The sequence below is a fragment of the Capricornis sumatraensis genome, chromosome 19 (assembly GCF_032405125.1).
Source record: "Capricornis sumatraensis isolate serow.1 chromosome 19, serow.2, whole genome shotgun sequence".
Taxonomy (NCBI): domain Eukaryota; kingdom Metazoa; phylum Chordata; class Mammalia; order Artiodactyla; family Bovidae; genus Capricornis; species Capricornis sumatraensis.
In genome coordinates this window covers 22,831,774-22,847,619 of record NC_091087.1, presented here as the reverse complement: position 1 = coordinate 22,847,619, position 15,846 = coordinate 22,831,774, and the positions used below count along the sequence as shown (strand labels likewise).

At 41.5% G+C, this 15,846-nt stretch overlaps 1 protein-coding gene across 1 annotated transcript in view; it reads right to left on the bottom strand.

The window, feature by feature from the left end:
• AGBL1 (AGBL carboxypeptidase 1) overlaps positions 1-15,846 on the bottom strand; it is an 874,683-nt gene that overhangs the window by 712,559 nt on the left and 146,278 nt on the right. Inside the window, exon 16 of the mRNA XM_068991508.1 lies at positions 9,090-9,234. Coding sequence (XP_068847609.1) covers positions 9,090-9,234 — 145 coding nt within the window. The remainder of the gene's footprint in view (positions 1-9,089; positions 9,235-15,846) is intronic.

The window sequence follows — 15,846 nt, the reverse complement described above, 5'->3', positions numbered from 1 at the left end:
GACAGACGCAACACTGAAAATTGTTTAAAGTATAAATAGGCTAAACAGCATTATTAAATGAAAGAAACTTTCAGATTAGCTTTTCAAAATCCCACTGCCTATTGTATATAAAAGGAACTTTAAAAGAGAAGGGAAAAAAAGACCCATGATGTGTATGAAAAACATTCCTAAATTATCTTTTATTCTATTTGACTCAACTAAAATATTTTAAAAGAGAAATATGGAAACTAAATGGATAAGCAAACATAAATTAAAGTGGGCCTGGCAACAGTAATATATGACAAAGTCATATTCGAGAAAAGTGCATTAAATGGGATTTAAAAATCTTATTTTGATAAAGGGCATGATTCACAAAGAACATATAAGACTCATAAATTTCAAGAATCAAATAATGCAGAACTGAAATATACAACGGCAAAATGGCAGAAGGGGAAAATTCTGTACTAGGAGCGGGAGACTTTATAACAATACATCAGCCTTGATATATCAATTGCAAAATAATGATAGAGCATTTGAACAATATTGTTTTTCATAGACATATGTCAAACTGTCTTTACAGACAGCATCCTTTACTTTTTTCTCAAATGTTCATGGAAGTGTAATAAAATTAATCATATGCAAGACAATAAAAATTTCACTAAATTTTTTTAAAAGCAGAAGTTGTACAAACCACATTTTCTAACAATTAGATGAAATGAGACTTGAGTAAAAATGGTTTTAAAAACAGCAAAAATAAAATGATTAAGGAATTCCCTGATGGTTAAGACAGTAAAGAATCTGCCTGCAATGCAGGAGACCCAGGTTCTATCCCTAGGTTGGGAAGCTCCCCCAGAGAAGGGAATGGCTACCCACTCCAGTATTCTTGCCTGGAATCCCATGGACAGAGGAGCCTGGCGGGCTACAGTCCATAGGGTTGCAAAGAGTCGGACACATCTGAGCAACTAAGCCTTTCAGGAATAAAAAAATATCCTCTTAAAGAAGAAATTCATATATTAAAAAGAAAGTCAATATTAAATCAGTGTAATTAAAGCCCTGATCAAAGAAGTGTCCGTTTGCCATCCCAGAAGAAAAGCTACAGACAGGAACAAAAATGACCCCATCAGAATGTCAGTCACATCTCAGCCACCTGGTAAAAGGACATTTCAGCACCTTCCTAAAGAGTCAATATCACCCTGGATTTAGTGATAGTCTGTGATCATAAACAAATTATTTTAATCACTTTCACACATATCTGGGTGAAAGTTGTCCCAATATTTTTATTGAAATCTCAACTGAGTTGAAATCTGCCTCAAAACTACCATCAAGATTCCAGGCCCTCAAACTTGGAAATCTATACCTTTTCCTGAAGTATTTTCCAAAATGTAATTAGCAGCATTTTACTAAACGCTGGGGTGTGGAGAGGGGGAGATCAAAAGTACCTGGAGCACAGTGAGTTAAACTAAATGAAAACATTTTCACGACTGCAGAACTGTTCAGACTCTTGTGCAAATGTGCATTACGTACAAATACGCATTACAAACTCTTGGACCCTTTTCCTCTAAAGATCTTGGGACCCTGGAGTGTTGTAGCATGTGTTTTGGGAAACACTGTCTGCTGAATTGTTTCTATGAGGGTTTTTGCTTTGTTTTGTCTGTTGTCTTGTTCTTACCATCAAGGCTATTTGTTTCACACTTATTATGGCTACAAGGATTCTTGACATGTGGGGGTGATGGGGGAGAAATAGAGACCCTTCTCCAGAAAAGTACTGGCCATCATTTCTGTGATATCACAAAGTTATTAGGCTGGCCAAAAACTTCTTTCAGGTTTTCTGTAAGATCTTACAGAACAACCTGAACAAACCTTTTAGCCAACTCAATATAAACAGGCCATAGCTCTTCTTGCCAAATCTTGGGGTTCTTGTTCTTCAGTCACTCAGTCATGTCTGACTCTTTGTGAACCCATGGACTGCAGCACTCCAGGCTTCCCTGTCCTTCACTATCTTCCAGAGTGTGCTCAAACTCATGTCCGTTGAATCTATGATCTCATCCAATCATCTCATCCTCTGTTGCCCCCTTCTTCTGCCCTCAAACTTGGGGAAACAAAATAAAATCTAGATTTTATAAATTAGTTACTGAAAGAAGGTTTGGAAGCAGGTTTGCCTAACAGAAGTCATCAAACACAATTAGATACAGGAGAAAAAATGATTAAAAAAAAAGAAAGTATCTTGTGTTCATGTACACTATCCTTTAAAACACTGTCACCTTAATGAAAGAAGCAAAGTTTAAAAGTTTTCTTCTTCTATGAGCTCTTTGTTAATTTTTTCACTATAACATTTTTCATGATTACTAATATTACAACTCAACAAATGCCTGACAACTTTTAGCTTAAGCCCATTTTCTGCAATTGCTCATGCAGTCATCTCCCTGTGTCCCTCAATGAACCCTTTGTCCTTTTGACCATTCCACCTGCCATGGAACGTGTAACACCTCTGTGCTCAGTGCATTATTCAAGCTCCAGTCACACAGAAGTCTTCCAGAAGTAAACCAATTATACACTTCTGTTGGTTTTCCTTTCTCAAAAAATGGCTTTGTATCAGTCTCCTGGAAATGAGTCTTAGGTAAATGTTCCCATCTCAGGTCCAGCGAGGCCATGCCTAATTAACTATTGTTGGCATCACTGATGAGAGAAGCAGGGCTTCGGAATCCATGTGCCAACAAACAGCTGTAATACAGCCCCATGGAAGCCGCAGGAGTGGGCTTCTTTGGGAAAATGGGAAGGCGTTCAAGGCAATTATGGAAACCTCCAGAGAGGTTGTCTTCTTAAAACCCTCCCTACCCAGGAAAGACATCAGACTGGTAACTTAGTCTGCAGCCTCATGGTTGCCTCTTGGCAGGCGTCTTCTGCCCACTTTGTTTTACCAGCTACTCCCTTAAAACTTCCATAAAAGACTTCACTCAACCTCAGCAGGCTACCCTGCTGATGGCTACTAATGAAGTAAGAACCACTACGCTCTCAAAAATCATTCATATCACCTTGTTAGCCCCTAAACAGCTGTACCTCCTGTCCCCCTAATTCAGAATAAAGCTCACCCCTAAAAAGACGGCCTATTTCACTTGTGTACTGACTAGCTCTCAAGTGTCACCTAGAAACATCCATCAGAGAATCGAATCCTTCTCATCACAAGAGAAGAGCAAAAGACACCTTTAAGTTAAATACAAAGCAACAGAACATGCTGTAACTAGGTTCTAATGAGCTTTCTCAAACTGCCCCAGTCTGCCAATACCACTTTCCCTAACTGAAACCGATTCACTTTGAGACTGATGGGAGTGATTCATCTCTAGATGTGTATTCACAGATTTGCTGATTATGAAGAAAAGGTGATTTAATATCCTTTTTCTGTTAAAAATAGATAACGTTATATTGCTGATGATTTGGATAAGAGCTGCTGCTGTGCTGGGCTCAGCTGTGTTCAACTCTTTGCGACCCCATGGACTGTAGCCCACTAGGCTCCTCTGTCCATGGAATTTTCCAGGCAAGAATACTGGAGTGGGTTGCCATTTCCTACTCCAGATTGAATAAGAGAGTAAATAAAAAATAATTATAATCCACTACCCTAAGAAAACTATCAGTAGAATCTGTATTTATTTCTTTTTGGTCCTTTACTGGGATTTTGTTACAACATAATTTTAATTTTATTATATATTGTGTGTATATACACAATCAGTTCAACAGAAAAAATGATCACCCATCATCATTAAAAAAGAAGAGAATAAAAGCTCTAAGGTCAGTATCTAATACTGCTTACTAGTTGTAGACACTTGGCTAACACTTGCCATGTATCAAGTCATGTAATCTTGATAACCCATAGAAGAACCACTTCAATGGTTCCAATCCACAGGTGAGAAAACTGAGGCTGAGAAAAGCTGAATAGCTTGCCCATGACTACACTGCAAAACACAGAGCTTAGACCCCAATCCAGGTCACTCTGACTCCAAAGCTTGCTCTTCCATTGTGCTCAAAACCCTGGAATTCAGGGGTCCCTGTGGTCAATGACTTCCCCACCCATGCACACCTCAGTTCCTTCAGAATGGCCTTTCGTGTTCAACTCCTCAACATCAGGACCCTTTACTGATATCTGTCCTTTCTTTTGGCCCATACAAAGATAGGTGTCTGTCAATTGATTAAACGACAACACTGATTTATGACTTGCTCACTGCATCTTTGATCTATCACGTGTAAGTCAATACTTCCCCTTTGACATGTTTTAAATGGGAGCTCTCTATAAGATGTTGTGAATATGACATTCTAATTATCAACACTTTCTTTCTTCCCCTTCTCCTATCCCTGTCCCTTCCCTATCACTTCCTACACTACCCTCCATTTTATCTCTAAAAATAAAGCTTCATCAGCTACTCCCTTAAAATTCCCATAAAAGACTTCATTTGACCTCAGCAGGTTACCCTGCTAATGGTTACTAGCACAGGGACTATATATGTCTGGTGAAAAACCCTACTCTACTCTTTAAAAGCCACAAGCTCTCCCAACACATCCATCCTATTTCTGATCACTTTTTTTCCCCCTCTCTTGCCAACTCATGTCATTTTAAATTTTCAGTGAGCTTCCACTTTCTTACTCTCTAAAATGTCCATCAGAAACTCTCTTGGGATGCCAATACTCCTGGCTACCTACAGGCAATCCAGAACATGAACCAAATACTTTAACAAGCATTGCAAACAACACATTAATAATCATTGCAATTATTGAGGAAGCTTGAGATGGATGATTAAACAGGTCTTTTGTTGGCTTTGCAATGGCAATAATATTGTATTTCTTTCTTTTAGCAGTATTTTAATACTATAATTGGGATGATTATCCAACAGAATTCCTGGCAAGCATCTGGAAGACATCAGTTTGAAAGAACTCAATAAATACTAATTCTCTCATTATAAGAGAATAATAAAATTTTTAAGGTTCATGTTGAAAACCACTCAACATACATGTACCCTGCTTTAAAAATGTCTATAATTGTTAAACATAATCCATATTACAAGAGATTTACCAGTTATGAATTCCACATAGAAATATATTTTTCACCCATCAGCATAACCCCCAAGTAAAATACAGCTAATTCCACCTTTGGGGTATCATCCACATTTAATTTATCACTGATCTGTTGGAAGAAAACTGTTTCTCCTTAGGGCTTGTCCAAAAGTAAAAATGACTAGTGTGCATTACAGAATGAACTCATTCTGTCCATGATGGGAGAAAGAGCTTTTTAAAAGAAGTCACAGAGTCAATTACTCTCTTAAACCTGAAGAGGACAAAGCCCATGCATTATTGGAAATGTAAAACCTAAAATCGAGGATATATGTTTTTCACTTCAAGTAACAAATTGTCTTTCTTACTCTGTTCTACTCATTTAAAAGGAATGAAAAGCTATCCCTTTTTCTGTCTCATCTTCTCATTAACTCTCCTCAAACTTCCCTAATGTGAAGAGATTCAGTCGGTAGGCTAAGTAACAAGCCAATAAACATCAGTGAATAAGATCTTTCTCTTTTTCTCACAGAGATCAGTTGATGGAAGATGAGACCATCTTCCAAGATCTTCTTTTCTTGAGTTTTTGTCCCCCATCAATATGAAATTATCCCCAACTTGACCTCAATGGCTCCTAAACTATTAACAATTGTTGACTGTAAACTTAAGACTTTGTGCTTCGGTATGACAAAAGTATTAAGTGTTCCCGGAGACAAAAGCTATGACATACAGCAGCTACTACAATGGCAGCCCACTTTGGTGCACATAGTCATCAAGTTGCGTGATTATACAATATCCAGTGGTTGAGTTCAAGTCATCAACCCACAATTTTTGTCTGTAACGCAGAGTCCTATGGATGCGATTCAGCTGAGAACAGTGTTGTTTCCCAAACATGATCCCATTCTTATTCCAAGAAGCTTTGATGGGTCTTTGCTAAGTGCATACAAGCTGATTCAGATCTAAAATTCAAATTAAGAAGCCAGATGCAGCCAAGGTCAGCTGAAGGACTCTCAGAGTCTCCATCAGATAGGAATAAACCTCAAAGGCCAATAATCGATAGTTCTCTGGCCACCAGCTAAATGTGGGACTTCTAGGCTTTGGTTTTTGCGTTTATGAATGATAGATGTGAGCTACACAATTTCCCAAACCCTTTTGAATTCTAAAGTTTTATACTAGCTGTCACTGAGCTTCTCCACAGGGCCAAAGATAATCTTTTTTTTTCCTTAACTGGACTATAATTGCTTTACTATTTTGTGTTATTTTCTGTTGTTTAACAATGTGAATCAATCAGCTCTCTCTCTCTGTCTCTCTCTGTCTCTCTCTCTCTCTCTCTATATATATATATATATACACACATACACATATGAGGAGAGTGAAAAGTTGGCTTAAAGCTCAACATTCAGAAAACTAAGTTCATGGCATCCAGTCCCATCACTTCATGGCAAATAGATGGGGAAGCAGTGGAAACAGTGGCTGACTTTATTTTTCTGGGCTCCAAAATCACTGCAGATGGTAACTGCAGACATGAAATTAAAAGAGGCTTACTTTGTCAACAAAGATCCATCTAGTCAAGGCTATGGTTTTTCCTGTGGTCATGTAAGGATGTGAGAGTTGGACTATAAAGAAAGCTGAGTGCTGAAGAATTGATGCTTTTGAACTGTGATGTTGGAGAAGACTCTTGAGAGTCCCTTGGACTGCAAGTCCAACCAGTCCATCCTAAAGGAAATCAGTCCTGGGTGTTCATTGGAGGACTGATGTTGAAGCTGAAACTCCAATATTTTGGCCATCTTATGCGAGGAGCTGACTCATTTGAAAAGACCCTGATGCTGGAAAAGATTGAAGGTGGGAGGAGAAGGGGACGACAGAGGATAAGATGGTTGGATGACATCACCGACTCAATGGACATGAGTTTGGGTGAACTCTGGGAGTTGGTGATGGACAGGGAGGCCTGGCATGCTGCAATCCATGGGGTCACAAAGAGTTGGACACAGCTGAGCAACTGAACTGAACTGAACTGAACACATGTATGTGTATACACACACACACACACACACACACACACACGCACACATATCCCCTTCCTCCTGAGCCTCCCTCCCACTCCATCATCCCACCCCTCTAGGTCATCACAGAGCACCAAGCCGAGCTCTCTGTGCTGTACAGCAGCTTCTCATGAGCTACCTATTTTCTACATGGTGGTGTATATATATCAATACCTCTCTCTCAAACCATCCCACCCGCTCCTTCCCCCTGAGTTCACAAGTCTGTTCTCTAAGTCCGTAGGACAAAGATATCCTAACAAGTGAAAAGAACAGTGACCTGGACCCATGGACAATTACTCTGACAGAAAAATCAAACCTGTCTTTAAAAAGGAACCCCTTTCTCCAGTAGACTTTTCAACATGCAGGGTTTCATAGACAAGACAGTAAGAATAGCTGTCGAAGGAGATCATGGATCTTGCCTGCTCTGAGGCCCTCAAGGCAACAAGCATGTTTTAAAACAAACATGCCTTGTTACAGCAAAGCTGGTGATGCACATTTCTTGGATTAAATTTTTGAGATCTCTAAGTATGATCCACAAATAATACTAATTGTCTATCTTTTACAATCTGGGAAACAGTAAAAAAAAAAAAAATCTCTTTAGGCAAGCCAGCATATGGAGAGAAGGGCAGATGTACTTTTATGAAGCAGTTAGCTGATTGGTTTAAGGTATGCCTTCTCAATGGAGAAAAAACATTGCATTTACACTTGAATATTTCTTTGGAGGGAAAAGGTGTTCTCAGTTATCATCTTTTCCAAATCCTTATCACAGGCTTGCAATGAAAATGCTTATCCTTTAGGCTAAGTGATATATATTTGCATATACACATATTATTATAAATATGCTAATAACATTTTGCATTAACACAGAGGATGGAAGTACTTTATTAGATACCTTAGCTTATGACTCCACAGGACATCCATGAAATAGCTCGGGGAGAGGGACGGTTTGCCAGCTTTTTCAAATGGCAAGAAATGGCCTGATAGGATACTTGAATGATGACTTCAAGTTTGGACTGGTTGACACTACACTCCTCTTGTAAAAAGATCATGACCCTTATTTGCAGTGATTCAATGTTTCATTCTTCTACCCTTCTTATCCACCCTGGATCCTTCTAGTCCATAGCCGAGGAAACCACTGGAAATGGGAAAGTGGCTGCAAGGTGACCTCAGGGCATTTTTCCAAGCTTCACCCCCTCAATCTCTGCTTCACTCCTCTCAATGCATCCATGTCCTTTAAACTGGCATCTCAGCTGACCTGCATGGTGTTACCCCATTTCAGCTTAATAATCTCACTCCAATCTCATTCTTCTTGTTTAACTTGAGGGCTTTTTTGTTATTTTTTTTAGGGTAAACTAATAGATATTTATTAAATCATGATTCTAACCTTCCTATATTTACTTAGTGTGCTTGCATTTCTAAAATAAAAGGAAATAACCTTTCAGAATTGCAATGAAATTTTAGTTAATTTTATTTAGACTGGGAGTACTTTTTAAAGTTATATTTGTGGACTTTTTACTTCTGGTAAGCATGAAACAAAAGTATAATATCAGTTTTGCTGCCTCAAAATATGACAAGACGAAAAAAATCACAGGAGGATATACAACACCCATGATCGAATTTGTTTAGCTGAGAAAACTTTCAAACTTTTTCTTTGCTTTGGTTTTGGCCTTGGTAAAATATGAATTTTAATCTTCAGCCATTTGTCCTTCTGCAACAACATATATTGAGGGCTATTTAAAGATAAAGCCCCTAAAAAGTGTCCCCTGCCCCTCACATCCACACTCACTCTGCAGATGAAGAGCACAGTATGCCACTGGGGTCATTAGAATGCCGCTGGTCATGACCTCAGCCCTGTGCTCTGTCCAAGGAAGGAAACGGGACAGAGAGAAAGCCCCCAAGTCAGAAACAACCAACCCTGGCTTCCTCGGACGCCTGAAGTTCCCCAGCAGGATGTCAGGGTTTCCTGAAGGTTTCCAGGAAAGCCTCAAAGAGCCCCTTCAGTCCAACGCGGGTAGGGCTGACAGAGGAACTTACCATGAGGGCACTGTAGGTGTAGGGATAGTGGTAAGCCAGATAGCAGGCATCTTCGGCATGCGGGAAGGTGACGGCAAAGGTCAGCGTGTAATAGCACTTCCCAGAAGCTGCCCCTGTCCCGGCTGTTCTCTGGAGATAATGATTTCTAGAAGAGAAAGGAGAGAGAGGCGAGTGAGTGAAAGGTGGGAAGAATTGTCATTTAGATGCCATAGACCCAAAATCACTGGAGCCATGAAATTCAAAGACACTCGCTTCTTGGAAGAAAAGCTATGACAAACCTAGACAGTATATCAAAAAGCAGAGACCTAACTTTGCCGACAAAGGTCCATCTAGTCAAAGCTATGGTTTTTCCAGTAGTCATGTACAGATGTGAGAGTGGGACCATAATGAAGGCTGAGTGCTGAAGAAATGATGCTTTCAAATTGTGGTGCTAGACAAGACTCTTGAGAGTCCCTTGGACAGCAAGGAGATCAAACCAGTCAATCCTATTTCCAATTTCCCAAAGGAAATCAACCCTGAATATCTACTGGAAGGACTGATGCTAAAGCTGAAGCTCCAATCCTTTGACTACCTGATGCAAAAAGCCAACTCATTAGAAAAGACTCTGATGCTGGAAAAGACTGAAGGGAAAAGTAGCAGGTGGAAGAGGATGAGATGGTTTAGATAGCATCACTGACTCAATGGACGTGAGTCTGAGCAAACTCAGGGAGATAGTGAAACACGGGAAAGCCTGATGTGCTGCTGTTCATGGGTTCGCAAAGAGTCGGACATGAGTTAGTGACTAAACAACAACGAAGATCAAAAGCTTGTGAGTGCCTTGGACCCAGATCTGCCTGCAAAGCCTCTGTTCTTTCCACAACAGCACTTTCTTCCCAAAGGCATACATTTGTTACCCCCAACATGGTTCAGCTTCTTACAGCTTGAGAATGTATGCTTTCCTTTGTCAAAGATGAAGACCCAATTTTGATACTTCAGAGAACAGTATCAAAGTAAATTGCCCCCAGAAGTACATTCCCAGCAATATTTTCCCCACATGCTGCCAGTTACATTCCCCTTTTGCCTTTTGATGCTGAGACAGACTGGCAGGCTTTCCTGAGAAATGCTATCATCAAGGCTGTATTACAATGCAAAATACACCCAGACACAGAAAGATGCAATTCCACATTTGAACATTAACAACATTGGCTTTCTTGTCCATTGTGTTTTGGGGTTTCACTGGGGAGAAGGGTGGGGAGAGGGAAGAAATAGCAGATAATTATTCTGTGTGTTCTTGCAAGTATAAAAAATACAGACTATTCTCTTCTGCCATTTTACCACTTTCATGACACCTCCCGCCAAAAGAATCAAGCAATCGAGAAAGGAAGAAATAGAAAATCTACTCTCTTGTCTAGTGGTTTGGTGGTTTTTCAACACAGGAAGTCCTCTACAGACAGACGAGTTCTGTTCTGAGCGTGTTCTTAAGTCCTATTTGTTGTTAAGTCCAACAAAGCTGGTCTAGGTATCCAACTAACACAATTGGGTATACAGGACTGTACTGTAAAAGGTCTATAATTCTTTTCACACAAATAATACCTTACAAACACAAAAAAATAAAGAAAACATTTTTCATCTTATAATACAGGACTTATAAAAGTACAGTACAGTGGTACAGCACAACAGCTGGCATGCAAGGGCTGGCATCGAGTGAACAGGCAAGAAGAGTACTGATGGAGGTGGGAGACGGTAGAGCTGAAGGGTCGTCAGCAACAGGAGATGGAGGCTAAGCTGCAATTTCACTTACACCTGATATGCCATCACTCACACGGATGGCACAGGTTCTGGTTCCTGGCTGGATTCAATTCTATCTCCTTCTTGAAAAAGCAATTCAGTGATACATGTTCACATCTCTGAGAGTTCAAAACTTGAAGGTTCATATATAGGAGGCTTACTGGACTCATACAACTAAGAAAGGGAAAAAGAAATTCACAGTTCCATGGACTATGACCTGCATTTCTCTTGCCTCAGCTTCTGCCAACACGGCGCTCTGGGTCCCTGATCATGCTAGGGAAAGAAAGAAGTTCCCAATGATGTAAGTGTCAAATGATGATGCCGCCCAGCTTCTCAGCTGCCTATTAATAGGAGCCATAGCCTTTGTGACTACAGGATTAGAAACTTCAAAAAGGCATCTTCATCCCTGGTGTTCTCTGGTCCTTGATACCTAACTGGTCTACTCTCTCCAGATTTCCCTAAAGTTCTATAGTTTCTGCAGGGCTAAGGTTCTGATTATTAGCAAGTAGGTAAAGAAGCAGATGGTAACTCAGAAAGCATGCAGACCACATATGGTCTACCTCTTATTCTCTCTGACTTCACTCGTAAAGGCTCTACTGCAAACACGCATTCAGTTTACACTAGCAGTTATACCTCTCTTTGAAGGGAAATGAGCCAGTCATCATTTTGGTCAAATGGTCAACATTTTGACAACTAATCAAAATGTGGAAGAGAATTTTACATGCACGAGTGTGAAGGTAAAGGCATTACCAAAAGAGGGGTCTAGTTACTCGCCATTCAGAAGCCATTAAAGAGGCCAAGTTGGTGGAAAAGAAAGTTTGCTTTATTTAGATGCTTAGAAGCCAACAACTAGAGGGAGGGTGGACTCCTGTCCAAAAGCCAATGCCCCCTCACTCCTGACAATCAAGGGGCGAGGGCTTTTCTAGACAAAGGGAGGGGGCTTCGTGCAGATACAACACACACACAACCCAGCTGACAGTCATCTTGAAACTGGTCATCAGCGATCTGACCGGCACCATCTTGATGGTTTTAGGTACAGCTAATCCTCAGTTCCAGGGTCAGCTTGCTTCCACGCCTTTGAGGCCAGTTCTTGGAATCGTGGTGGCTTACTTCATGGCCACAGTTGGGTCATCGTGTAGCTAACTTATTTCACCTGGTGGGAGTTTCAGTCTCTATGAGACAACTCACAGGATGTGGCTCAGAATATTATCTACAGCCCTTGAGCAGGAACTAAGTGTCACTGACTATGCTTAAGGACTACCTTATCGTTGTTATTTGGTCTCCTTTGTCTGTTTTCCTTCATTTCTACATGATCTCACTTCTCTAATTAAATTTGTTCTTTGGCTAAAGTTTTTCTACAGGCAAAATGCAGGCTGAGAACATGGGGTACAAGGACCATAGGGTCCTGCTCTCTTTCAAAGGCAGGTAAAAAGACACAACTAGTGCACGGGCCTCCCTCATAGCTCAGTCAGTAAATCATCTGTCTGCAATGCAAGGGACCTGGGTTTGACGCCTGGATCGGGAAGATCCCCTGGAAAAGGAAATGGCAAGTTACTCCGGTATTCTTGCCTGGAGAATCCCACGGACAAAGGAGCCTAGCAGGCTCCTGTGGGGTCGCAAGAGTCAGACACGACTTAGCAACTAAAACCAAACCAGTGCCTTGTCATCCCCAAGGTTTTCACCTACACGGAGTAGAACCAGAGCCTGCATCATCTTTACTCAAGGTTAATAAGGTGCCCCCAGGGTGAGTGGGGGCGGTCTCATCTCACATGAGTCTTGTTTCTTTTTAGGGTTCCTACTGCATAATTAGGGCTAACCAGGCGGCTCAGTGGCAAAGCAACTGCCTGCTGATGCAGGAGATGTAAGTTCGATCCCTGGGTCCAAAAGATGCCCTGAAGGAGGGCGTGGCAACCCACTCTCGTATTCTTGCCTGGAGAATCCCATGGACAGAGCAGCCTGGTGGGCTACACAGTCCATAGAGTCACAAAGAGTCGGACACGACTGAAGGGACTAAGCATGCATTCGGGCGTACAACAAGCACAGTTAACAGGATTCAACCCCAAATGGGCCTGAATGGGATTGTGGGCTAACTCCAAAACCAAGTTTTTGTGGGTTTTTTTTTTTTTTCATTCTATCCTCTGTCTCATAAGAATGGATAAAAAGACAAGTCATCTTTCGGTTTAATACAGCAAGAATTTGAAGTTTTGGCTTTCATAAATCAGGGCTACCTATAAACTTAAAGTCTAAAATAACTGAATGATAAATAATCCAGAGGAGAGCTAGTGAATGTTATTTATTCACTATCATTCTTTATGTCATCAGTATTTGATGCCACCAAGATGCTTCTATTAATTATTAAACATTGCTAACATTCACAGAACATCTAGTATGCACCAGACACTGTTTTAAGAGTTCCATGGACTTTATCTTATTTCATTTCTTCTTCAGCACAGATCTATCAAGTGGATACTATTAACATCCCCCTTTAGTGATGAGGAATCTGAAGTTGAGAGAGGCTGGAATAATTTGCCCCAAGATCACATCATTAATGGGTGGTAGAACTTTGACTCCCAGAATTTTCTCTCCTTGATCTGTTCTTCTAGTGGGAAAAGAAGCCTGGGGAAACTCAAGTGCGCTCTCGAATTAGACCCTAGATGTGTTGTGCATGCATGCTAAGTTGCTTCAGTTCAGTTCAGTCACTCAGTCGTGTCCAACTCTTTGTGACCCCATGAATCGCAGCACGCCAGGCCTCTCCCTGTCCATCCCAGAGTTCACCCAAACTCATGTGCATCGTGTCAGTGATGCCATACAGCCATCTCATCCTCTGTCGTCCCCTTCTCCTCCTGCCCCCAATCCCTCCCAGCATCAGAGTCTTTTCCAATGAGTCAACTCTTCGCATGAGGTGGCCTAAGTACTGGAGTTTCGGCTTCAGCGTCAGTCCTTCCAGTGAACACCCAGGACTGATCTCCTTTAGATTGGACTGGTTGGATCTCCTTGCAGTCCAAGGGACTCTCAAGAGTCTTCTCCAACTCCACAGTTCAAAAGCATCAATTCTTCGGCGCTCAGCTTTCTTCACAGTCCAACTCTCACATCCATGCATGACCACTGGAAAAACCATAGCCTTGACTAGACGGACCTTTGTTGGCAAAGTAATGTCTCTGCTTTTGAATATGCTGTCTAGGTTGGTCATAACTTTCCTTCCAAGGAGTAAGTGTCTTTTAATTTCATGGCTGCAATCACCATCTGCAGTCATGTCCAACTCTGTGCGACCCTATGGACTGTAGCCCGCCAGGCTTCTCTGTCCAAGGGATTCTTCAGGCAAGAATATTGGAGTGAGTTGCCATGCTCTCCTCCAGGGGATCTTCCCAACCCAGGGATCACACCTGCATCTCTTATGTCTCCTGCACTGGCAGGCGAGTTCTTTACCACTAGTGTCATCTGGGGAAGTGAAAGTCACTCAGTCGTGTCTGACTGTTTGAGACTCCATGGACTATACAGTCCATGGCATTGCCCAGGCCAGAATACTGGAGTAGGTTCCCTTTTCCTTCTCCAGGGGATCTTTCCAGCCCAGGGATCGAACCCAGGTCTCCTGCATTGCAGGCGGACTCTTTACCAGCTGAGCCACCAGGGAAAGCTAAAAATAATGAAGTGGGTAGCCTATCCCTTCTCCAGTGGATCTTCCTGACCCAGGAATCAAACTGGAGTCTCCTGCAGTGCAGGAAGTTTCTTTACCGACTGAGCTATCATCTGAGAAGCCCCCTGGATATGTCATCTTGGGTCAAGGATAATATGGAAAGATCAGTTATTCCACAGTTAAAAGGCTCCCCTCTGCTCTTTCATTCCCTGAACCATTTATCTTTGGAAGGATCTGTACTTTTATAATCATAAAGCCTTCAATGAAGCAAGGAGCAAAGTACACAAATGCATAGTTATGAACTCCATCTATTTCCATTTGTACTTTAAAACAGGCCGGGAAGTCATATTTTTTATTTCATTTTGGGGAAGGCTTTTTTTTTTTTTTCCCTGTGCCTGTGCATGAAAGAAGTAAATGCCAAGACAGAAAGGGAATTAGATAATTTCATAATGACGATGGCTCTGTTTAACATGGGTGTATCATTTCACTTAACAGGATCTAACAAGGCAGAGCTGCCAAGTCACCAGGCTGCCGTGTGTCTGTGGCATTTCTAATATTCTGGAGAGCACCAAATCTCTCTCCTGAGATCCCCGGCAAGAATGCGCGACGGCAGAGCTCTTGTATGACATTCATCTTCATGAGTGAGCTGTTCCGTCCCCTCTCACGAGCAGAGATAAATGTCAGAAGAGATCAGCCGTGGTGTATTACATGGCCACTCTGAATGGGCAGCTCCTCTCCCTCTGCCCTTCAGCAAAAAAAAAAAAAAAAAAAATTTGCTTCAGACCAGAGCTGAGAGAGAATTCAAAAAGGTGTTCAGCCGTGTACGTTCGAGAAGAAGCAGACCTCAGGGAAGTAAATAAAGCAGAAACTAAAACTGCCCTGGCCTACTTTTATGAGATGTGTGGAAAAACAAGCCTGCCCATTTCTTTCTTCCCTCAGAGGATCCCTTTTGGTTTTCTGGCTTAGTGGTCTGTAAGGTGGGTGGGCAAGGGGGTGGGTGGAGGTACTCCAGGAAAGGGGCAAGTAGATCAAATCAACTGAACATGGGGAGAAGATGTGAGACTTCCTCTTTAACTATATCACGGTCTTAGAAGGAAGAAACAATGTTGCCTAAGGTTTAATGTAAGGGTTGACACTGCTGCTGGTATGCTGTGCAAATCAACCTGCTTATGATGGATAACTGTGAAACAAGCTAGATTTCAGAGTTGGGAAAACCACTAACTGAAACTATCCACCCTGACTAGGCACCACAGCAACCACTTGCATGAGTTATTTTACAACAGGAGGTCCTGGTAAGGAATAATGGAACTTACAAGCCACCATCAACCAGAATAATTCAGGAAAGGTCAAAAAGAG